This window comes from Paroedura picta, chromosome 12 (assembly GCF_049243985.1).
Source record: "Paroedura picta isolate Pp20150507F chromosome 12, Ppicta_v3.0, whole genome shotgun sequence".
In the NCBI taxonomy this organism is placed as follows: domain Eukaryota; kingdom Metazoa; phylum Chordata; class Lepidosauria; order Squamata; family Gekkonidae; genus Paroedura; species Paroedura picta.
This window is the reverse complement of record NC_135380.1, coordinates 17,954,209-17,979,179: the sequence shown is the minus strand read 5'-3', so window position 1 is coordinate 17,979,179 and position 24,971 is coordinate 17,954,209. Positions and strand designations below refer to the sequence as shown.

The window sequence follows — 24,971 nt, the reverse complement described above, 5'->3', positions numbered from 1 at the left end:
GAACTGTTTTTTTGAGGCAGAGGTCCAAAATTTGCAGCATAGTTGCTGGTGCCTCTCCTCAAAACCCCTCCCAGTTTCAATGGAGGATCATGGTTCCATTAAATGCCTTCTCCAAGCTACTACTTTGGCTTGGGGTAAACTCCAAAGTCATTTAAAGGACTCACAATCCATTTAAATGCCTTCTCCAAACTACGACTTTATCTTGGAGTGAACTCCAAAGGCTTTAAATGCCTTCTTCAAATTAAGAGTTCACTTGGAAGACATTTTAAAAGGCATTTTAATATCGTACGATATTCTTCATATATGCTGCTGTATCATGAGCCATATAGATTTTGCATATTCCAACAGTGTTTTGGGCCTCCATTCTTTTTGTTTTACAATCATGTAACTCAAGCAGCCCTTCAAACAGCATTGCAGCTGTTTCATTTCCTTCTGCCCTGCAGCCACTTTAACACCTATACATTAGATTAAATGGATTTTCTCTGAGGATGATGGATGACTGGGTCAGATAATTAAATGACTCTGAGGGTGAGAAAACTACAGTTCCCATGAGTCTGTGTGCAGATGCATATATGAACGACTGCCAATCCAGACAGATCAGCAGCCATTAATAGTGATCAGACAGACAAGCACAATTAAAATATATTTTACTATGCATTGAAAAGTGCTTGTGTGTCTGTGTGCATGCCCACATGCTTGTGTGCATGTGCATATGCTTAAACAGGCATGCAGCAGGTGACAACAGAGCACAGGTTAATAGACTACATATACAGAGGCCCAGTGAACAGCCTCAAAAAAGAACCATAGCATTCCTCTCCCCTCGAAATGTGTCAAAAGGAATTCCAAAGGCCTTAGAAATAAAGTCCTTTGGAATTAAGATTTAATACAACCCCCCTTTTTATTCTTTCACTCTGCATTTAAAGGCCTGACTGAAATCTTAGTATCTGGCATTTATAGCTGCCACTAAAATATCCACTATCGTTAGTCCTGCAATGATGTCTCCAACATTAAAATCCAGGCTGTTATCAAAGAATTACAGAATCATAGAATTGGAAGGGGCCATACAGGTCATCTAGTCAACCCCCTGCTCAACGCAGGATCAGCCCAAAGCATCCTAAAGCATCCAGGAGAAGTGTGTATCCAACCTTTGCTTGAAGACTGCCAGTGAGGGGGAGCTCACCACCTCCTTAGGCAGCCTATTCCACTGCTGAACTACTCTGACTGTGAATTTTTTTTCCTGATATCTAGCCTATATCATTGTACTTGTAGTTTATGGCTTCACTTCTAACATTTTACTCGGAGTTCATTATGAGCAGCAAACTTTCCATGGTTATTTTTATTAGTAATCTTTTGATGAATGTTCTGATAGATGTGCGAAGGAATTTTTTTTTTTAAACCCTCCCAAACGCACACACAACAAATTGTGCTATGCATTCGGAAATAAAAACCTGTGTCCAGCAGTGCTGAAATCCCTTTTGAAAGGTGTATCCAAACATGCAGATGTGTTTGAGAAATCAAGCATGCAATCTTCAGTTACAGTCATGGTAACGGTACAAGGAAACCACAGGAAGGTATGTTTAAACTGATGGCCAGGCACGCCTTTTAGGAAAATTGCTAAACGCATAACTATTATATCTATTGCAAAGTGGAATATCTTTATGGTTCAAATTATGTAACCATGATGTATCTATAACTTTGTCATTAAAAAAATAGCCTAACAACTTCCAATAAATTGAAGGACTCATTTTCAAGAAGATGAGTTCAGACTTTCACTACAAGTGCATGAAAACTGGGAGGGGGGAAGATCTCTCACAGATTGTCCTGCCATTGGTACTCAATTGTCTGACATTATGTGAAACAATGGTCTGAAATAAATGATCCAAAATAATAGCTTGAAACATATCAATAAACTGTGCATACAAATGTGGAAAATATTGATCAGTAAAGCTTCCCCATTCCATTCAGACTATAACAGGTATTTGAGCTTTTTAAGGAGAATTCTGAGGGAAACACAATGTTCCTCTCACAGTGCTGCAAATTTCAGACAGATCCAGTCTAGGGCAGGGGTAGTCAACTTGTGGTCCTCCAGATGTTCATGGACAACAATTCCCAGGAGCCTCTGCCAGCAAATGCTGGCAGGGGCTCCTGGGAATTGTAGTCCATTAACATCTGGAGGACCACAGGTTGACTACCCCTGGTCTAGGGTACCTACTCTATTATTGCCAGTTCCATCATTTGCCAGCCACACACCTCCCTTGGCTTTTCAGAGCCTGCATAGCCTGCATAGAGCCTGCATAGAGCCTGCATAGAGCCTGCATAGAGCCTGCAATGAGAGACTTGGTACACTGTCATATTTATCCCCCTTTGGTGCAAGTAGAACAGAAAGCATTAAATCCTGACCAAGGCGAAGCTGGATGATGTCATCACAAAGGGACAGATTCATTGGATAGTGAGGTGCAATAAAGCGCTCACAAAATCCAAGCCAGTCTTGATTATGAACACAATGTTATAATGAGGAATTCACTGCTGATGGGAGACCCAGCCTCTCTACACTCAGTGACCATAGAGTGACAAAATGTGTCTCTACTGTGAATATATAAATACTAGCAGTAATAACTGTTGTGTGCTGGAATGCAATGGGCGGTATATATGGATTCCCTTTAAATACCCCCTCTACATTCACAGGCAGCTTTGCTTGAGAAGATGGGAGGAGGGATTTAAAGGAACTGGGTACTCTCCTACAAACTGAGAATGACAGCTGTACTGCCCAATCCCTTAAAATTCCTCCCCAAGCTGGGGAAGAATTTAAATGGAGCAGGCAGTGCAGCTGTCATTCTCAGCTGGTAGATGACTACCTGGTCCCTTTAAATCCCTCCCCACCAACTTCACAAGAAAAGCTGCCAGGTTAAGGAGGAATATAAAGGGATTGGGTGGCGAGGCACCCGTTGTCAGATGGTAGGTGGTCCCTCCTCCCTTTAAATGCCCCCCCTACTTTCACAGGAAGCTTTGGCCTGTGTGCTGAATATGCTTTTTATATGGTACTAGGGGCCAAGCCCATTGCATTCACAAATGAAACAGACACCTGACTTGATTTTCAGGGAGGGTTTCCCTTACCTCCTTTTGTTGTTTCCTACTAAGATGCATATAGAATACCCAAGTAATGTGACTGTGTGATTGTCCTAAAGTACAAAAATAATGTTATTGTATATAGTTATATGCACACATCAGAAAAACAAAAGAATCCCAATGAAATAATATAGACAATCATATTGAGACCTTTTTTGGTTGCAGTGCTCATGTGCCTTGATAACGGGGAGGCAACAATGTAAACAAGGTGCCCCATTCCAATTCTTGAACTACTATTAGAAATTATCTTAGTTAAAATAGAATTAATGAGGAACGGAACACAGCATGCAGTGACAATTCAGAACAAAGAGGAAACAGAACAGTCTACTCATCACTTGTCAACATATGATGGTATTTTTTCATTAAAAAATTAAGAGCAGCAGTACCATGGTCATTGTTTTCCACCATTCAAAAGAGATTAGCATTTCAAATATAGCAAGATTTATACCGTTAAGCAGGTATCGTAAGCACCTCGGCAGAATATGCTCAGTCTAATTCTTGTTGATGTGGAAATTCTCTCTCTGTAGTAGCAGACCTGGATCACTTGCATTTCCAATTATGCATTATTGTGTTTCATGCATAAAGTACAGTCTCAAAGATTTAATATTCCATCTGTTCCACAGGTTTAATTCAATAGGAAATCAACATTTACCCATCAAACAAACATCCATCACAGAGTCAGTACTGGTTGAGATTCAAGAGATGTGATGGATAGAGACCCTAAGTCTCTAGTGAATTATGCCTGTGTTTACGATTTAACTCCTTATCTTCCTGATGACTATAGCTGGCACGCAGGGACATATGGAAGATGATCCTTCAGATTTGTGGGTTCAAGGTCATGAAGGGCTTTGAAGATGATAACCACCACCTTGAACTGAACTCAGAAACAGAATGGCAGCTGATGCACCTGATCATCATTGGGCTGTCACATTCTAGGCCAGCTGTAGATTCCAGGTTTCTTCAAGGACAGACTCACGTAAAGCATGTTGCCGTAATCCAACTGTGTGATTACAGAAACCTGGATCAGCATGGCCAGAAGCATCTTCTATCAGCTGCAAATGACTTGCAAGCTCTCTTGTTACCTAGACTTGAATGGATCCCAGATCTAACTTTGTTGATAACCTTAGAGAAGTAATTGCTTGCTTCCACATATAGCATTATTGACATCAGCAAATTCAAAATTAAACTCAAGCTGAATATCAGATGAGTTCAAATCTCACCTGAAGTTTAGGTCTTACTCATACTGGAATCAACAATATCCATCTCTTTCTACCTTCCCTTCCCAAACAAGAGCTAAAATAAGCTTTACAGAACACATCCTTAAATTGTGGATATTACCAAGTATGTCCAAGGAAATCACTACAGTGCCAGCTTGGTATAGTGGTCAATTCAGATAATTTTTGCAGCAAGCTTCAAACAGAGCAGCCCACAGTAAATGATGTCAAGCTAATCCTGCAAATAAAACAATTCTACTTCAAACAAGTTCTTTACACTTCTTCCTTTACTCTGATGCCATCTTGGCATAGTGGTGAAGAGTGGTGTCTTCTAATCTGGAGAGCCAGGTTTGCTTCCCCATGCCTCCACATGCAGCCAGCTGGGTGATCTTGGGCTAGTCACAGTCCAGTTAAGGTTGTTCACACAGAGAAATTTTGTCAGAGCTCTCTCAGCCCCACGTACCTCACAAGGAGTCTGTCGTAGGGAGAGGAAGAGATAGGAATTGTAAGCCATGTTGTGACTCCTTTGGGTAGTGAAAAACAGGGCACAAAAAACAACTACTTCTACTATTTGTTGTGGCACAGGAAAGTTGGGCTTTCCTATCTAAACCAAGGCAAATGTTTCTTGTACCACAACAAGGACTGGTCCTGCTGAACATGCATGCAGACCAAACCATCCTCACCACCAATTTATCTCTTTCACAATGATAATTATTTTTGGGGGGTGGGGAAGGGAACTAGTATAGACATCTAGGATGAGATCCCCCAGACTCAGTTTCCTCAAACTCTCATGGAGAGAAACAACAACAAAACCACAGATCTCCTCCCCCCTTTTTGTAAAATGATGGTTTGAAAAAATGAAAACTCAGTCTGAGACAAAGGGGAGCTTTCACTTAATTGCCAGATGAAATGAGGAAGAATACAAAGGCAGCTTGTAACCTACCACTATGTACCACAAATATGAACTTCCTCCACCAGAAGATGTTATTCTGCTGACCCCAGAGGGGCATTCCCTAGGCTCAACTTTCTACTTTGTTAAACTGAGTGTAAAAATACATTTCTGTTGGTTGGATCCTGCTAATTGGAGGGTGGCAATTTCCACTGACTCTTTCCTCCAGCTTCAGACCTCTGACCTCCTTCTTTATGGTCTTTCAGGGGTCTTTCAGATAAAAATCTGCAGAAACAGCATTAAGGGGTACAACTAACCCAGTAGAACCTGCTGGGTTAAACCAGTTGTCCATCTAGTCTAGCAGATTGTTTCAGACAGTGGCTAACCAGTTGCCCTGGAGGGACAATCAAACAAGGTACGGAAGCTGAAGTCTTATCCTGGTACTGCCTTCTATCATTGGTAGTCAGTGGTTTACTGCCTCTCTATGTTGCAGGGTTTTTTTACTGACCATGGTTGGAAGCCATCGATGGACCCCTCCTCCATGACTTTAAACCTCTTTAAAATTACCAATGCTTATGCCAACATGTTCAATGGCAGTAAATGTCACCGCTGAATTACTCATTCAGCAATTTTTAGAGCCATGGGTTAAGTCTGTTTCGCTCCATTGATGGAAATCTATCTCAACAAATTTGGGTGGGACCCAAGCCAATGTGCACTAATTAACATAGTGCAGAATCACATAGTTTAGTCAGCAGACTCATAAATGGAATCCTGTGTAAGGTAAAGTTTGAGTGTTTTTTTTTTTAATCAATTTTTGCAACAACAACAAAATAAAAAGAAAGTGATATGCAAAGAACACTCGGCGGTCATAAAATATTCTACAAACAACTAACCTGGCAGGAGGTCACTCCTCCACTGGAACTGAAATTCCTCAAAAGAGTCAAAACAGCTGTAAACATGTCACTCCATCATTTTAAAGGGTGACAAAGGCACACATCCCAAACAAAATATTTATCTTTTTTTGAAATGGGATCTTTGGTTTTTGCAACACAGTTGTAAAGTTCCAAGCTCAGCTACTATTAGATGAACAGGGTGGGCAGCCATTTCACTGGTTGGTTTTGCTTCCCTATACTTGCAAATAGAGGGAAGGGAAACCACCTAACAGCAGATGGGCACACCTGCCCCATTGTTAGTTTGAAATGACTGTGAGCCATTTCACTAGTTAGTTTAGCTTTGCCATGTTTGGAAATGTGGGGGAAAGGAACCAGCAAGAAAAATGGCTGCTAGCTATTTAAACCTAGCAGCTCAGTAAGTGGGTCGGCTGATGTATTTAAAGGGCTGTTAGCCATTAAACATTTTGTTCCCCCTCCTGTAGCAGACAATCCCATCTTTTCTCCCAGCCATGGCTTGTCATGACTGGAGAAAGGGGGGGGGGGTCTGAATTGGCTGTTTCAGTTTGGGAACTTTGGGGGCCACATCAAACCAAACTGGAATTTTTAGGTTCATGACCATCCCTACTGGGGAATGCATTATTATTGGCTGGATATATCTGCATATTCATCTCTCAAAATACCTATCCTGTTTTTATCACCACCTGTGGTGTCACCTACTCTGATATTGGTGAAAGGTTTCCAGACCCACTTGTGGAGGTGGGGGCCAACCATCCCACCACCAATCAGATGGCCAGCAGGGAGCAGCTTATCCCCCCAAAGAGGGGAAATCCATCCAATGTGCAGCAACATGTCTACATCACTGCCCAAATACATGTGATGATGTCACTTCTGAATCACATGATTAGTAAAAAAGATACATCACTGCACATTGGATGGGTCTCCCTGCTGCTCCAGGTAAGTCCTTCCCCATTCTCCTGCTGGTTTCCAGGAAGGACCTGGCAGTCCTATGTTGGTGGGCTACTTTCTTACAACTTGAATATATTCTCTCTTTCATAATGGCATTTTGTTAGTCCATTTGAGTCTCTGCACACACACAAAAAAGGCTGGATAAAAGTATTGTAACAAATAAACAGCTCTTTAGTGAGTACATCTCAGCAGGCTAAGCAACACTCCCAGGGACTTCCTGAGAGATGCTACTAATGCAGGAAGACCAATACATAGCTAAGTGCTGTGATGATCCAACTTAATATCAGGCTACTCCAGTTGCCTGTAGTCCAGTTCAGATCTTTACTAGGATGGTGACTACCTTTGCTTGGTGGAAAAACCAGCAGGTCTCCCTTCTTTTCACCAATCAGATAAAGAATTGCAAGACAAATGTTCTATACAGACGGCCAGCCGTGCTGCTATCAGAATATGATGGTTCTCAGCTCACTTCCTTATGAGGAACCCATATCCTATCAACCCTCATTTATATAGTGGAGAGAAGAGGGCCACATCCACACCATGATGTTCTAGTTGACCCAATAAGTATGTGCACCAGACCTGTAAACTATTTGAAGTTTTGGTTTGTTTGTTTTTTTCACCTTTCCAGTAAGTAAACAAGAATAAGCTGTATAAATAAATAGATGAGAATATAAAATAAATACTGTAAATTAAATAGCCTCCTGTTAACAGTTGGCTTCATTTTGATGAGGGGTCATGGCCATGATTCCAACAGAAGCTCCTTAACAACGAGGCAGGTTTGAAATAAGGAACGGCAGAATATTTCTAGAGGCTTGTTTGTCTGAATATAATTCTATGAGACAAGACACAGACTTTTTTCAAATTGAACTATAAACCATGTTCAGATTTATAGAATTTTCCTTATTAGCTTTGAAAAACTACTCTGCATTATAGAGAGAGAGAGAGAGAAAAAGAAATACATTTTTTAAGTCCAGGAACGCAACGAATTGACAATGTGCCATTTGTTCATTTTCAGCAAATATTAACATGGAAGACAATTTTCTGCATGAAACAATTGCTTTAATTTTTACCAAGACGAATGTTTTGAGCAGCAAAGAATAATTAAATCATCTTCTCTTTCAAAGGAATGCCTCATATTCCCGATGTGTATTTTCAGCATTTTGTAAATCATCTAATGATTTTCTGCTCGTTTAAATATTGCTTCCCCATACTGAACTGATTAGCCAATGTGAAATATGCAGGACAGCCTTCCGTTTCAGAAATACACCAAGTCCCTAAATCACCTAAAGATTTCCTGCTATTGTGTATATTACAATTCCCACAAAGCTGATTAGGATAATGCAGAAGCAGCCGTGGCATATCCCCCCTCCCCTTCAGGGTTACCTGCAATCTATTCCAAATAAATTCCACTGTAAAATGAAGAAGGTCACATTTAAATCACAGGTAGTGCAAACTAAACATGCCCTGCACCGCAGGCAGAACTGCCAAATCTGCAGTCAACAAAGCTTGGCAGGAAACTGGGTCAAATCCTGACTCTTGCAACTCATAAGGAAATGAAAATGTAAAAAGAGTCAGGCTGGATCAGGCCACCTCATCCAGCATCCTGTCTCCCATAATGGCCAGGCAGATTCTTCCAGAAAACCAAATGTAAGATGTTAAAATGCTAATCTTCCCTTACACCCCCCTGCCCAGTAACTGGTGTTCAAAGGTTTGCTGCTTCTGAACACAGAGGGCCATTTCGCACGGCTTCAAAATAGCACAATGGTTGCTAATTGAAAACGCTACTAATTTGCCTTTGTATCTAGTTATCTTTCAAAGTCATCTGCATTTAAAGCCAAGGCAGAACCCTGCTGAGCTGACCCTTCAGAACTCTCAAAAGATTCCCAGCAGGATTGGCTTTACCAGGTTCTACCCTATATTTGATGCACTTTTGTTCAATATTGTACCAGTTGAAACTAAGAGGAAGAAGGGCTTCTTATATCTCGGACCGGCGTCAACATCGTGCAGTGGCAGGAATTTGGCTTGATCTACAACAAGCAGTGAATTGGGCCAAATCCCTCATGTGGTGATGTCCCTTGTGAGGTTGGTGAGGTTGAAAGAGCTCTAAGAGAATTGCTATGCGAGAACAGCCGTAAAAGAACTGTGACTCGTCCAAGGTCAACCAGCTGGCTGCATGTGGAGGAGCGGGAATTCAAACTCCGATTAGCTTCTGCCACTCTTAGCCACTATAGTATGCTGACATTGTATAGGGGGGATATGTGTGTGTGGGGGAATGCTTGCCTTGCTTGTGGCACATCTGCTTTCTGGTGCTTTGTTGAGAGGGACCATGAAGGGGCACACTCTTGCTGGGGGGAGGGGCGGGTGTCTGCCCAAGTGAAGTTTCCCTGTGAATTTGGTGTTGCTGGGTTGTACCTTGGTCGTCCCATGAACTCCTGTAACTGCAACTGTCTTTTCCAGAGAGAGCACTGAGGATATCTTTTTTTTGGGGGGGGGTCCAAGAATGGGGCCCAGAAATGTAATTTGCTCGCAACTTGAAGCCTTGCAATTAAAACCATACCGTAATATTTAAAACAAGCCTTAAAAAAACAAAGCCCTTGGACATAAAATGGGATAAAAACTACCCATCATAAAACAGAGACAGACCAAAAGCCCAAATTTACAAGCCTGAATAAATATATGAATTTTGGTCCATTGCCTAGAAGAATATAAGGCAGGTGCCAGGCAAGCCTCAAGGGGAAGGGCGCTGCAGAGCGGAGGTGCCCCCACAGAATACTCTGTTTCTTGTGCTACCCTCCTCTCCTCTGAAGCCAGGGCACAGCTAGCGGGTCTTGAGAGGCAGATCTCAACTGGCAGGTTGGATAGCAGAGGTGGAGAGGACCCTTCATTTTAAGTTCAGAAACATTACCCTACTTAGAATGAAACCCTTCCTTAAATATATAAACCTTACCAAAGTTAAATTCCTGAAGCACTTATAATTATAATGAGTAGAGGAGGATTTTTTTGCACCTGGACTGCTTAAGCACCAAAAGGCAAGCAACGTAGTATAGCAGTTAGATTGCTGCTCTAGGAACTGGAACCAGGTTCAGCTCCACACTCAGCTGTGCCTCTCTCTGTACTTCGGGCATTTCACTTTGCTAGGTTTTATTTATATTAGGTATTCATTCTCAATGGGGATAGTTGAAAAATTGAAAAAAATAGTACTTAGCTGAATTAATATCTGAATAATAACAAGAAGTAGGGGCTGAATTAATATCTGAATAATAACAAGAAGTAGGGATAGGCAATCGGTCTATCCAGGCTGGGTGGGAAAATGCCAAAAAAGTATTTTTCTGCCCGGCTCAGCTAAGCCGATTGCCTACCCATACTCTTAGCCTAATCTCCCAGGATCATTGGGAAGTTAATTGGAGACAGGTAAGGCTACGGATGCTTTCCTGAACTACTTGAGATAAGAGTGGGATTTTAAAAAATGTACAAAATGATGGTGACGGGAATCTTGAAAAATCTGCCCAGAGTCACTGGGAATCTCCAAGCTGATGGTCATCTGAGAACAGTTCTGGAACTGCCAATCCTTAATGTTGTGGAAGTTCAGCAGTGGTGCTTGGGGCGGGAGGAATCACTGCTTTAACCTTCAGCTGTTTTATATCTAAAAGGAGGTTCAGACCTCTTTGTTTGTATTGCACACTTCTGAAGAGTGATCAGCCTTCATGGAAATGTCTGAGTGATCCCCTGCTTCAGGGTAACATGTGTCTCTTCTCAGTTGCGAAAGCCCCTGCTTTGCACATTAATGCCATGTGCATCTAGTTCCAAGATGCACAGCTCCCTCAAGCCTCCTGTACTTGAACATCAAAAGCAGTTCCTGTATTTATGTAGATAATTAATGTCCAAAGCCACAGTGAATGAGAGAAGAAACTTTATTACCCACACCCTGAGGCTTAGGGACAGGGTTGGTTATTCATCCATATAAATAATGCCCCCTTGAAATGAAATCTAACTAAAGTACACTCCCATTAGGATGGTGTTCGCCAGATGAATGGTTTGTCTGCTGGGCATTTCAGACACACTGCAGACCAGCTGTTAGATGGTAAGAATTTTTGGACAAGTGCATTTCACATGGAGGTGGGGGGGAGCCACTGTTCTCCAAAACATTAGAGGAGAGCCAGCTTGGTGTTGTGCTCTCTCTGCCTCATATAACCATAGAATCATAGAGTTGGAAGGGACAACATGGGTCATCTAGTACAACCCCCAGCACTATGCAGGGCACTCACAGCCCTATTACTCATCCACTGTAACCTGCCACCCCCTTAAGCCTTCACAGAATCAGCCTCTCTGTCATCTACCTCACAGAGTGTCTGTTGTGGGGAAGGAGGGGTAGCATGTTGAGACTCTTCCAGGTCATGAAAAGTGCAATAAAAAACAACAACAACAAGTCTTCTCTTCTATGAGTGATGTTGTGCTTTTTGCTAACCAGCTTTGCACATTCATGTATATTGCATGCACATGTCATAAATTTTTATGCAACATTTATTCTGAATTGATAAGCACAATGCACATTATTTATGTGTGTGTGTCTCCCTGTCTCTCTATAAAATGGTTGTTTAAGGACACAATTTATGGTCAACTGAATACGTTTTATGGGGGGGATGGTGTCCAGAAGTAGAAAATCACATACACATGCACAGAAACAAAGCAAAAACTTTGGGGTAGAACAGAACAGAACATAATAAATAAATTAATCTCCATCTGAAAAGAAGTTTGGTGCTTCAGCCTCATCTCTAGCCACAAGAATCCACTGGTTTTCAACAACTACATAAATTTGTTTTCTTATTCTGCAATCTCCATATTTTTGTACATAATGTCCACCACTGCAAGACTGGACTACAAAAGAACTGGGAGGTATCCCAAAAGCTATGCATCCTCTTTATTTTCCATTTTTTAAATGTTATATTCATTATTATATGTGTCTAACTTCATTGCAGGAAGGCAAGGCAGCATGGTATAGCCCAATCTTGTCTGGTCTTAGAAGCTAAGCAGAGTTGGTAAATGGAGAACCACTGGCAGTGCCATTTCAGAGGAAGGCAATGACCAACCACCTCTGCTTCTCACTTGCCTTGAAAGACCCTTGCTGGAGTGGACTCAGCAGAAGTCCTTGTAACTTAACAGGACTTTACACAGATGCAGCTTTACATAGATGCCAGCAAATGCTGGCAGGGGCTCATGGGAATTGAAGTCCATGAACATCTGGAGGACCACAGGTTGACTACCCCTGTTCTAAAGCACTTTAAGACCCCTTCCATGCAGCATACATAAACTGACCCAAAGAGTCTCCTTCCTGTTCAGCGTAGTGTAGCATATGATCCTGTTAACTGGCTCCAGATGGATGCTAGAGGAGATGTAGTGAGAGCAGGCTGGTTTCTCACACCAATAATGTCAGTCTTATTTTCAGGATCATAGACCATTTGTCCTTCCAGATTTATGCAGGTTATTTCCCAAGAAAATATCAAAGGCATCTGTTTGCCATGGTTCATGGGTCAGGAGCTGGCTTGGTGATGTTGTAATATTTTACCATGCCAGGATGTGAAAAAAAACAACAAAAAAGATGCTGAAGATTGTGTGCCCAAAGCAGTCAGGTGCTTTGCTGGAAAAAAACATTGAATTGATGGCCAAATTGGAGTGAGTACTCAGAGAACTGATGTGTTTTTATGATGTACTTTTAAAACAAATAATGTTCACTTCTGCTCATCATCATGGGAATAACCGACATACGTAGACAATTATGAAACAGTGCCCTTTGAGATCTGTCCTTTTGAAATCAGATCATTTGCTTTTTGCAAAATAAGTAAATTATGATCATACTTAAACTACTACTATGATCATACTACTATGATCATACTACTGATCATACTTAAACTTGAAGAAGAGTTGGTTTTATACCTTGCTGTTCACTGAAGGAGGCTCAAAGCAGCTTACAATCGCCTTCCTTTCCTGTCCTCACAACAGACACTCTGAGCTCTGAGATCCATTATGCATGGCAGCAGACACATGGGGTGTGTACATACAACTCCGAGTGGAAAAGTTCTGCCATGCTTTGCCATGGCAGCAAGGGAGAGGGGCACGGGTGTTATTTCCATGAGGGTGGGATTGCATGCCAACATAATCCCATTTTCATAGAAGTTTATAAAAACACCACCCTGTTTGGCTTCGCTGTACTGCAAAGTCGTATGGGGCATTTTCTTTTCCTGAGGGACAATGTAGGCAGGGGAAGAGCCGGACCTTTGAGGCCCAACTCTTTCCTGTGTGCAGGAGCCTGGCCCGGCCCGGCCTGGCCCATCCCGGCTGCTGATGGTGGCCATAGCAAAAAAAGGAACACAAAAAAATCAGTGATCCCTTGCCATGGTCCTTTGGAGGCCCTAAAGCAGGCCAGAGCCAGGAGTGGGCCAGGCTGGTGGCAACGTCACTGCATGTAGAGGATTGTGGGATTAAACTTGGCTTGCCAAAATAGGAGCCGCTACTCTTCACCACTACATCAAGTCTTCCTTTGTCCACTTGACTTCCATTTGCCATCTAAATAGAATATATACCATGTTAACATATGAAGCCACATTTAACAAATCAGACTATTGGTCTATCAAGGTCAGTATTATGTGGAATGGCTGGCTCTTCCAGTTCTAGGGTAGAAATCTTCATGTCACCTACTTTCTAGCTTTTTAGTTGGAGATGCCAGGGATTGAACCTGGGAAATGCTTTGCCACTCAACCACTGCTCACAAATACACTCCTTGCCCCTTAACTATAAAATGAACACATTATATGTTTGCTAGTCAGTTAAACATTGTAATGTATCATCCAAATTTCATTACAATTGTCTACAGAGACAGAAGATCATATGATATGCAATTTCAAATTTCTAATCTCTGCGGTTTGACCTTAACATTCCTCTTTCCATTTAAGCTTTTCCGGTGTCTGAAAACCCTGTTTCTTTATTTCTTGTTATTTGCTGTTTCCTTGCAACAAATTTAATTTAAAATGTTATTTGTGCATCAGGAAATCAGCATTATACTTTATTGTATCCAATTTGGGAGGTCTTTATGAAGTTTGATTATTTTTTAAATTCATGTTTTTCTACATAGCAGGCAGAGAGATAACACAATGCATTATATTTTTCCTCCATAAGGAAAAACCCACAATGAAGAGCATATTTCTATCTAATTCGGAAAAAGACCTCAGAGTGCAGATCAAAATATCCACACAATGGGGGCTTTTATAGATGGGGGAGACTACAAATCTGGATGAACTCAGACACATCATTGGACAAGTGTTCCATCTAAGGTTAATTTGGCTTGGGGAAATTACACATGGAAGAAGGCAGCAGCCCCTTCTTACCTCATGCCATGGTCCAAGTACAACTGGGCCCCTGCAGGTCTTTCCAACATTGAACCTGTCTGCCTGCAGCATATGTCACTCACATTATGTGAGGAGGTTCAGGGCTCATCAATAATCGTAATGCCTACTTATCTACTGCTAGGCTGAGGCAATGCCAGAAGACACTGAATTTTAGAAATAACTTTCCAGCATAGATATCAAGGGTAGATTGAAGGAGGTTGTTGGTTTGTTCCAAAGTGCATGGTCTCTCTGTGGAAAATCATCCCAAGACTTCCAAGTCACTTGGAAGAAGTAAATGGAAGCTGATGGCAAGCCAGTTCAAGCTGCAGGGTATTACTGTGTGTTACTATGATGGAAACCAGTCCCAACTCATATGAATGAGGGATGGGAAAATGTGTTCTCCCATAAGGTCTGCAAGTGGGATTTTTTTTAAAGTTAGAATGAGAACTTTCATCTAATTGCAGTATCTATGTTCTAGTGGAGGTATTTACTAATTGCAATTCATCCCCCATCTCAAGAAAGAATTGGCTTTCTCCCTTTTCCCCTCCTGGGAATTGAATTGCAAAAATATCTGACTTGCCTAAGGCATGCTGGGGTGCTACATTTCATGATGAGAGTGTTCACACCACCCGTAGCATGTGATCATTTTTTTTTCTGCTAGTGTGAATTTCCCCTGCTGTTCTGACATGGAAAAGCTATTCCCAGATGAATCCATCAAACAGGGGAGAATGGGAAAGAGTTTAGCATGTCTAAGCACCATCTCTCTCTCTCCAGCACTTCTGACTTCTGTATGAGGCACAACTGTGGGTTTTTTTGAGTCAACATAAGAACAAAAAGATGTATGAGAAGGTCAAACAGAATTTACTTTGGATCACACACTAGGGGTAAAAAATATCAGGCTGTTCTTTTTTTTTTTTTTTTTTGTCTCCCCTCCTCTCTACCATAATATAAAACACTTGCTACAAAAAGTACAAGTAAATCTTTGTAAAAATATTAAGGTCAATATATTTTGAATTCTTTATGTTTGTCAGAAATAAGCAAAGAACAGCAGTGGGATTTCCTCTGATCTGTTTTTGTTCTCTTCCAGATTGCACCTCTGATCTTACTCAGTAAAGCTGTCATTAGAGTTACTATGACCGATTAGGCATGGGGCAGAAAGGCCGGACTGTCAGCGGCATGGCAGAATCCCCGTTTATGTATGACGTTGCCACCAGCCTGGCACCCTCCTGGCCCTGGCCCATGTTTGGGCATCCGATGGCCTGCAGCAAGGTAAGACTGATTTTTCAGCCTTCCCACTTTTGCCAAAGCCACCATCAGATGCCAGGCTAGGCCAGGTCCATGCATACAGGAAGAACCGTGCCTACGGGGTCCTCGCAGGGACACAAAATGCCCCATTTGGCTTTGCAGTGTTGCAGAACTGAATGGGGCATTTCCACACACCCCATGATGGTGGGACAGTGGCATGCTACTATTCTATCATCATGCGGTGAGACTCCCGTGCCCCATCCCCTCTGACACAACGAGGTGTGGTGGAACCTTTCAGTCCCAGAGTTCTGCATGCACACAAACAACTCTGGGGCAGCCCCTGTGCACCAGGGGATTTTGTTCCTCATGGGAAGAGATGGGGCATGTTGTGCATAATTGGTCTATATGATCTTTTTTCTTTGAACCTTTCTATCAATGCCCATTTAAGCATACAAATATGTCCAAATCCCAGAAAAGAAAAATCAGTGGTGGAAAAAACTCTCCTAAAGTCAATTTGTTCCCAACTAATGCTTTCCCAATGCATTCCATTAATGTTTGACCTAGAAGGGAAGAATATAATTTCTCAACAGATGATAGGAGGCTAATTGGCTGATAGCTGGTCAGAAAAAGCCTATTGGCTTAAAAACAAAACAAAACAAAAAACATTAAAATGATTATAGAGTGGTTTCAAACTTGGGAGTTTTCTCTCATCTGATTTATCTTTAGAGGAAGCAGGTGCTAAACGTCTTCCCCATCACAGAGGACATAGTTTGAGAAGCTCAATTGGGTCCTTCTTCAGACCAGTGTCCTTGCTGAAACTCATTTAACAAATCTTATTGCATACGTCTTTCTCATGTTATTTTTGGCCTCATCCATAAGCCCAATGGAATAGCTCCATTTTACAGACCCTGATGAATTGTTCTCTCCTGGGAGCTTATTGTATCAGGCTGTAGCCAGGGCCAAAAAGACCTGGCACCGATCAAGGCCAACTTCACCTGTTTTGGGCCAGGGATCCTGAGCAGATGTTGTTGTGAAACACTCAGTGCTCTTGGGGGGTTATAAGGGAAAAGGCTGTCCCACAGGTACATGGGTCTCAGACTGTTTAGGGATTTAAAGGTTAGAACCAGCACCTTGAACCTGATTTGGTCCCCAATCTGGAGCCAATACAGCTGGGTGAGCACTGGAGTTATACGTGTAACATACTGAGTCTCTGTCAGGATTTGTGTAGCTACATTTTGGACCAGATGGTTTCCAGAACAATCTCAGGGGCAGTTCTGCATAGAGCAAGTTGCAGAAGTCTTGTCTAGAGGTAAATGCTGCATGGAGCTAGGTCTAGCTGTGAGAGGTATGGTGCAAGCTGTCTCATCTGCCACAGATGGAAAAATGCCAGACAGGCTTTCTTTGTTAATGCAGGATCCAAAGTCATGCCTAGACTTTTGACGAGAGATAAGAACTGTCTTGTGTGAAACTGAAATATGTACTGGGGGGGGGGGGGCGGGATTTGCCTGTATAATTGCTTCTAATTGCCTATTGCCTTGGTCTTCAGCAATACAGAAGTCTAATGATGCCATTTGTACTCTTCTGAATAAACTACTGAGATTCTAGCCAGAATGCTGAGTTTGCCTGTTTTGGGGAGATTTGCCATAGAACATGACAGGGGCACTAAATTCCGATCTACATCTGGGGAGGCAAAAAGTTCTGCCGAAGGTTTTACAAACTTCAGTTACTTAAGGAAGTCGAAGGGAGGTTTGTACTTATGTGGAAATGGTCCAACAACAAGATGGAATTGATATCAAACTAGGAACCCAGACAGAATATTGTCAAACCAGAGAATACACATACATGCCTGGCAGCCACAATTGCCCAGAGGGGGAAAAAAAATAGGAACCTATATGAAATCTCAGAATCCAGACTGGAACAAGCTATCCATACCTTCTAATCCACATATATTAAGAACAGCTATTCCAAATGATATGCAAACATACTCTTAGAGATAGGAAAAGAGGGAATTCTTGCAGGCAATGTGAACTCCAATATAATCTAAGCTTCCTATATACTGTAGGAGAAAATAATTTCACTTCTGTGTGAAAGGGGGAAGGACAGCAATGTATTGATATTTCAGTAGTAAATGCAATTGTCGGATGCTTGCTTTTAGTGGGTTACAAAATTTCTTCAACAGAAAAGTATCTCGGAAGAATGAGAACAACTGACTGAAAGCAGAATATTCGGTAGGGATGCATATTGAGAAGCAAAAGAAAAAGGGGTTATCTCATTCTTTTAAACACAGGACAAAAGAAACAAGATTGGCCTTGAAAAGCTGAAGAAACTATCCTCTGGGGGTTCTATAGTGTCTATGTTTGTTTGATCTAAAATGCAAAGGTCAGATTTGCAAAACAAGACAGAGAGAGCACGTATTTTGTTCACCAATACAAGTGGAAAGATCAAACCTCAAACATTTCACATGTCTTGGTGTTATATTTTAGCACCATACTGGATATGGCCTCCACTTGGTCATACTGGCCATAACCATTAGACCGCTTCTTGAACTAGGACCTACATATCAGAAGTAGCATCTCACCCCATATGTCCCTACATGACAACTGATCCTCTAGTTGCCATGCTCTAGTTCTTCCACATGAAGATGAAACTCAGTACTTTGGCCACCTCATGAGAAGGAAGGACTCCCTAGAGAAGAGCCTAATGCTGGAAGCAATTGAGGGCAAAAGAAGAAGGGGACGACAGAGAATGAGGTGGCTGGATAGAGTTACTGAAGCAGTCAGTGCGAGCTTAAATGGACTCTGGGAAATGGTAGAGGACAGGAAGGCCTGTAGGATCATTGTCCATGGGGTCACGACGGGTTGGAGATGACTTTGCAACTAACAACAGCAACAAGTTCTTCCACAACTCAAAGTGGCTCATTGTTCCTTTTTCTAGAATGGTTCCCACCTCATAGAATGGGATCCATGAGGAGATTAATGTTTGTAGATATTTTAAGGAGGTGCTGCAAGATTTTTGAATATTTGTGGAGCCTTTTAATGGAATTCAGCTGCACATATCATCACGATAAGAGGAGGAAATAGAGTTTTACTGTATTTGTATGTTTTTAACTTTTGGAATTGTAAGTCACCTTGAACTGCATGAATACGCAAATAAAAATTTAATTGGAGGGAGGAGTTTAATTTCCTGTTTACTTTAATAAGGCACATACTCAAGAGGAGCTGCATGCTGCTCCCTTGTTCTATTTTTACACAACCATTCCTCTAAGGAGCTAAGTGGTACAAATAGTCCTGGTATCTTGTTGCATCCTCTCAACAATATTGTGAGGTTATTAAACACCACAGAGATAGAGGGGTGGGGGAGACTGGACCAAGATTACTCCATGAGTTTCTTGGTTGAGCAGGGATTTGAATCTGAAGCTCCCCCATCCTGTACAGCATCCTAAGCACTAATACATTACTCGTTTTCGTTGTGGCTCACTTCTTTGTTTGGGCTTTCCCCCCCCCTTCTGCTCAAGACACAGGTTGGAGGGGGAAATACTTTAAACAATGTAACATGGCAAAGAAAACTGGGAAATCGGAAGGGGATTACCTTTGTTCACTTGCGTAGGACCTTTGAAGAAAATCTAAAATCATTTTACAAGGGACTAGACAAGAGAAGGATAAGTCTATCCATGGCTATTAGCTATGGTGACTAAATCAAACCCTATATTTCAGGTAGGAATGCTTCGTGGCACTGGGTGCTGGGAAAAGGTTGTGGCTTTCTTACACTTTTATGGACTTCTCAGAGGTTAAAGGGGAGCCACAGTGGGAATGAGATACTGAATTAAACAGGCCATCACTTATTATATATGATTTTATAGTCTTGTGTCATTGTCTAGGAGCAAATTGCTATGGAATTGCTAGAATATGATGTAACAAATGTTGAAGTTTGAGGTTTTACAGGCTATGGTAATTTCCACATGGGTTGAAATTATGGGGTTTTGCACCATCCCTTCAAAATTTAACACCTCTTTGAACTTGATTTAACCTTCACTCAAGGCAGTCAAACATTGCATAATATAAATGAGAGGAAAGCATCAACTAGCAAAGTGCAACCCGATGAAATTTATGCATCAATTCCTTCTTGTGAACTTTCTATGAAAGTTTCAATATACCTCATGAAAAATTCAGATGGGAAAGTCTTAAGCTTTTGAAATCCATCGACTGAAATCCAGCTCTGAATATACATTTTAATTCTACTAAACTCTTATCTATGTTGATCAGATTAACATCAGGACCTGACCCTTGGCAAACACAAAAATGTCTGTTCCAAAATGGGTATGCATGAAAGCTACAACTGATTTCTACATGTTTCTTTATTCAGTTACATGCAACTATAAAATAGCACATGAACTAGCATGGCAGCTTCTAATCGGTGAGCTTGCACTAGTCTACATCCCTTAGATTAGTCCACATCATTAATAAAAACAATCATTTCACCTTCTTAGATGGAAAAGTTCCTTTGGTTTACATGGTAAACATATTTCAGATGTGACCTACAGATTTTTATTTTGCTTTCTAGCCAGGCTGTCATTCAGTTGATGATAGCTGTGAAACTACTGATCATACTTAAACTTGAAGGATCTGAAATCAAATAATTCCATATTCTGCATCTTTCATGCCACCCAAAAATTGTTGTAATGTGGCTTTATAACATCCAGAGCATCCTAGACATCTCCAGCAGACACAAGGAAATGAAACTTCATTCTATGGAATTGAAATTCATTGAACTTAATTCTATGAACTTCATTCTAGGATGCAAATTCATACATCAAAACAATGATATATGATGTATAACAGAAGAGAGTATCTGAATTTTTTTTAGAACTGAAGTTACTAAGGTTATATTGTATTCATCAAAAGGCTCTAGACACCATGTATTATCCCTCCCCCCCAAGGATCCCATGCAAGAGATCAAGATAACGTTTAGTGGCATGTCAACATTTTTAGAGCAACATTATTGTTATGCAGGGTTTTGCTAAGCAGGTAGTGTTCGAATATATATCTTTCTCAGCAAGAAAATCCTTGATGGTACCTGAAATCACAGAATTCCTGAACCAAACAATAAAGTCCCCCAATCAGAGTAGGGCAAGCTGCCCAAAGGGTTTTCAAACTACAAATTAGACATGATGGAGGATCCCCATCTCTATATACCCATACCCAGTGTAGGGATGGTTAGATAAGGTAAAGGTAAAGGTATCCCCTGTGCAAGCACCAGGTCATGTCTGACCCTTGGGGTGACGCCCTCTAGCGTTTTCTTGGCAGACTCAATACGGGGTGGTTTGCCAGTGCCTTCCCCAGTCATTACCGTTTACCCCCCAGCAAGCTGGGTACTCATTTTACCGACCTCGGAAGGATGGAAGGCTGAGTCAACCTTGAGCCAGCTGCTGGGATCGAACTCCCAGCCTCATGGGCAGAGCTTTCAGACTGCATGTCTGCTGCCTTACCACTCTGTGCCACAAGAGGCTCATAGGGATGGTTAGATAGCAGATAACAAAACAACATTGCTGAAGATAAACTGGTTTGGATTTGTTCAGTTCCTGTGCCCTTTTGGGGAACCAATATATTGCTTTTAGTTCCATCATGGGAAAATGTAGTATACAGATCAAGTTAATAACAATTAAAAATTATCATATATATTATGACATCTGAAGCAGTTGGTGGTTTTCTTTTGGGTTTGTTTAAGAGTTCAGAGGTGTGGGAAGTGAAGTCCAACTCTCATGACATTTGGATGCTTGGATGATTTATCTCCTAGTTTGGCTAGAACAAAAGCTCTGAAAGCAAAGGAAGGCCATCGTCTGAATCCCACCAGTCCACTAAATAAAATCTGAAAACATCTTCCAGCCTGAACATAGTTATTATATGTATGGTTCCATGTATAGTTTTCAGTTCTATGTAAACCGCCATGAGCCTTAGGGAAGGGAGGTATATAAATATGAATAAATAAATAAAATAAAATAAATAAATAGCCTTCCTCCAACTCTTTTCCCTACAGAAGTACTGCTTACGTTGGAGAAGGAGGTAAGATAGGAGGAGAATGGTGTAATTCTTCTTTTATGCAAGCTAGTATGCACTTATATGCCCCCTCCCTATGTTAGATACAAATGTGTGGGTACAAGATGATATCTCCTACAGCTCCAGACACATCTACCTTGGATTAGAGTCCAAATAAGACATGGTTGGCAGAAGAACCATGAGTGGCTCTCCTGTGGTTTTTTTAAATTAATACTAGCTGGAAGACAAGAGAATCAGACTGGGGTTGAGGTCCTGGAGGATGACAATATGTCTTTCTCTCTCCACTATTTTCTTTTTCTGGTTTAAGTCACCTCTTTCATAAGATGCTATTTGCCCTCTGGCAGGGAAATAGAAGCATTTCTTCCCTGGTATAAGCATTTCTTTGCTTATACCATTTAAAATCTGTGGAAGATTTGATCTGACCATAGCTACTGTCTATGAAGCATGGGCTCAGAGGTCTCTTGCAAAGCTGCAGAGTGAATTACTGAGCTCCCATTCAGGAAGCAGCAAGGCAAAGGAGATTTTTGGCTTCCATGCCTCCCAGACTACATGGAAAGCAAGCCAAGCACTGTATCTCACCATTCTCTGTAATGTTAAAAGGGATCCTGGGATATACTGAATATTCCTTGCAGCATCCATCATTACAATGCCATGAAGCTTGGAGGTCCATCAGCGGACACATAATAATATCCTACCAGATACTGGTAGGAGAGACAGCCTCTATGCTCTAAGTAGCATCCATCAAAATATTGCTACCTTTGCTCAGGCTATTGTCAGATTTTGTCACATCACTCAAAACCATGTGTGCAAAATTAATAAATTAAGCCCAGTTCTGGATTAATGCAGTACTTATAACTTGACCAAATTATGGGTAGCTGGGTTCAATGTCCAGGGGAGTGACTAAAAATTTGAATCTGCCCCCCTTCCTACTCTCTTGCTTCTCCTCTACTTCCTTTGCTTCACCTATTGCAAAATAAGTGCACTTTCTTGTTCTCCCTAGGATCAATTGGAAACAGAAATTAAAGGCATACGCTTATGGTACAGCATTGGGACATGCATTCATGGAATATTACACTTTTGGTCATGGACTACATTGGACTGGATGATCCCAGTCCTTGGAAGGGGACACTGTTTTCTTCCTTTCTAACAGCCCCCCAAACTGTTACCTTTGTCAGGCAAAACTCATCTCCTTAGAATCTAGATCACATTCTCCCCTGTTCACCTTGCAACTTGTATTGTGACTGTATTCTTTCTCCAGATGGGAATTTATTTTGTCTAATCAAGTAGAGGATCCAAACTGATGAAGAAGAGAGTTAGAAATAACAGAGTGATTATTTTTACCCTTCCAATGTCAGAAGGCCTACCCCGAAGTCAAAGAGCAATATTAATACACAGGATCATTTGGGTTCTATTATTGCATTGCTCTTCTTGTTTTTTGCATCGTTGCTGGAACAAACAAATGCAAATGATTCTGAAAAATTGACAATAAAACTGGAGATAATTCTCAGGAGTATTAGCTTGTGGCATGGAAGAAGACAAGCTGTGCATTTCTCTTTCTGTTTTATGATAATCGTGGTTTGATCTACGCTGCTGATGCTTACTGTGGGCTGAAGAAAAAGGAAATCTCGCAGGTGAAATACACAAGACCATCCCAATCCTGACCCACAGACGCCCTTTGCTGACACGAAAATATAATAGGAAATAATCATAAGAAAAATGCTTCTGCTGTAATTAATTCCTACCTTATTCACTGCACAATCATCCATGACAATTCCTTTTTGAAAGAGGACGTCTCCGGAGAGCTGAGAAGATAATGGCAAGGGAAACAATACACAGCTCTATTATTATTTGTTTAAACTCCACAATCAGTCTAAGGTACATTTAGCATACAATGTTTAATGCAAAATACATTCTTTAAAGAAAAGCAAAGGTTCTTATTTATCTATATCTTATCTTATCTTAACTTCTATTTATTAACTAACAGCTGGCAAATTCAGCAAAGCAAGTTGGACTCTGGCAAATAAAAGCAGAACCTTCCCTCCCCCCCCCCCATACAACCTAGGTGAACTTCTGATCTCTTCCTTTGCTTCCTTTCAGACATCAGCGGGATGAAGAGAAATCTTTCTGCCTGTTAATTTTTTTTTTAACAGGAAGCTCATCTTCTGCTCCCACAGAGATATCCAGTGCATGTGAGACTTCCCCAAACCAGTCCCTTGTTAAGCAAACACAAGAGAGGAATGGATATGCACAAAGATCTTTTGCTAAAAGTGCCTCATTATTCAGATGGTTCAGGACTGTTGAATGCTCTCCCCTGCCTAGGGCAGTTGCCAGTGTCATGTTGGGATATTCCTGGAGATTTAGGGGAGAGGCAGGGGAGAGTTTTGGGGAGGGATGGACCACAACAGTGTATTATTCCATAGAGTGTACCCACCAAAGCTGCCATTTTCTCAAGAGAAATCAGTTTCTGCCAGCTGGGGATCAGTTGTAAGTAGAGTTCCCAACCTGGAGACTTTGGGGGTGGAGTCTGCAGAAGGCAGGGTCTGGGGAGGGGAGGGATTTCTCTGGGGTATAATGCAATACAGTCCACCTTCAAAGCGGCCATTTTTTCCAGGGGAATTGATCCCTATTGCCTGGAGATGAGCTGTAATTCCAGGGGAGGCTGGGGAGGCTGGCATCCCTAGCTATAATCCCAGGAGATCTTCAGTCCCTACCTGGAGACTGGCAAATCTATCCACACCCCAATGCTATTGCTAGGTCCCCCGCCCAGTACCAGAGTATGAGGACTGAAATGCTGATGCTTCTTAATGATTGTTTCCACAACAAAAGTCATAACTAGTGAGCCATCACCCACTAAAAGACTTAGATGCTTTTAATTAATTGGTGTAGGATTTTGTTTCCCTCTTGATTTGCTGTTTCTTGGCGTTACAGGGGCTTTAATTAGTTGTTTTAGGATGTTGTTGGCAGTTCATTCTATTTTAGATCTCATCTCTGTTTATTAGCATGGAATGTAACGTCTGAACCAATGTGCTACTGTTAACTCTTTTAGGGACAGGTATGTGGAGAGGCGATATCCATATATTGTATTTTTTTAAATCAAATATTGATCTGCTTCCCTTCCCAATGTGGACTCAGTGTGGCTTTCAACCTGTTTGCCCCTGCCTCTATTTTGTTGTCACATGAACAACACAGTGAGGTGTGTTAGGCTAAGT

General features: G+C 41.5%; 1 protein-coding gene across 3 annotated transcripts in view; it reads right to left on the bottom strand.

Moving 5' to 3' along the window:
* The window catches only part of LRRTM4 (leucine rich repeat transmembrane neuronal 4), a 399,594-nt gene that overhangs the window by 184,410 nt on the left and 190,213 nt on the right, over positions 1–24,971 (bottom strand). For all 3 annotated transcript variants that reach the window (XR_013225893.1, XM_077306076.1, XM_077306075.1), the window contains exon 3: positions 23,505–23,564. Coding sequence is in view for 2 of the 3 variants with exons in the window: in XM_077306076.1 (XP_077162191.1) it covers positions 23,505–23,564 (60 nt within the window). In the remaining variant the exon portion in view is untranslated. The remainder of the gene's footprint in view (positions 1–23,504; positions 23,565–24,971) is intronic.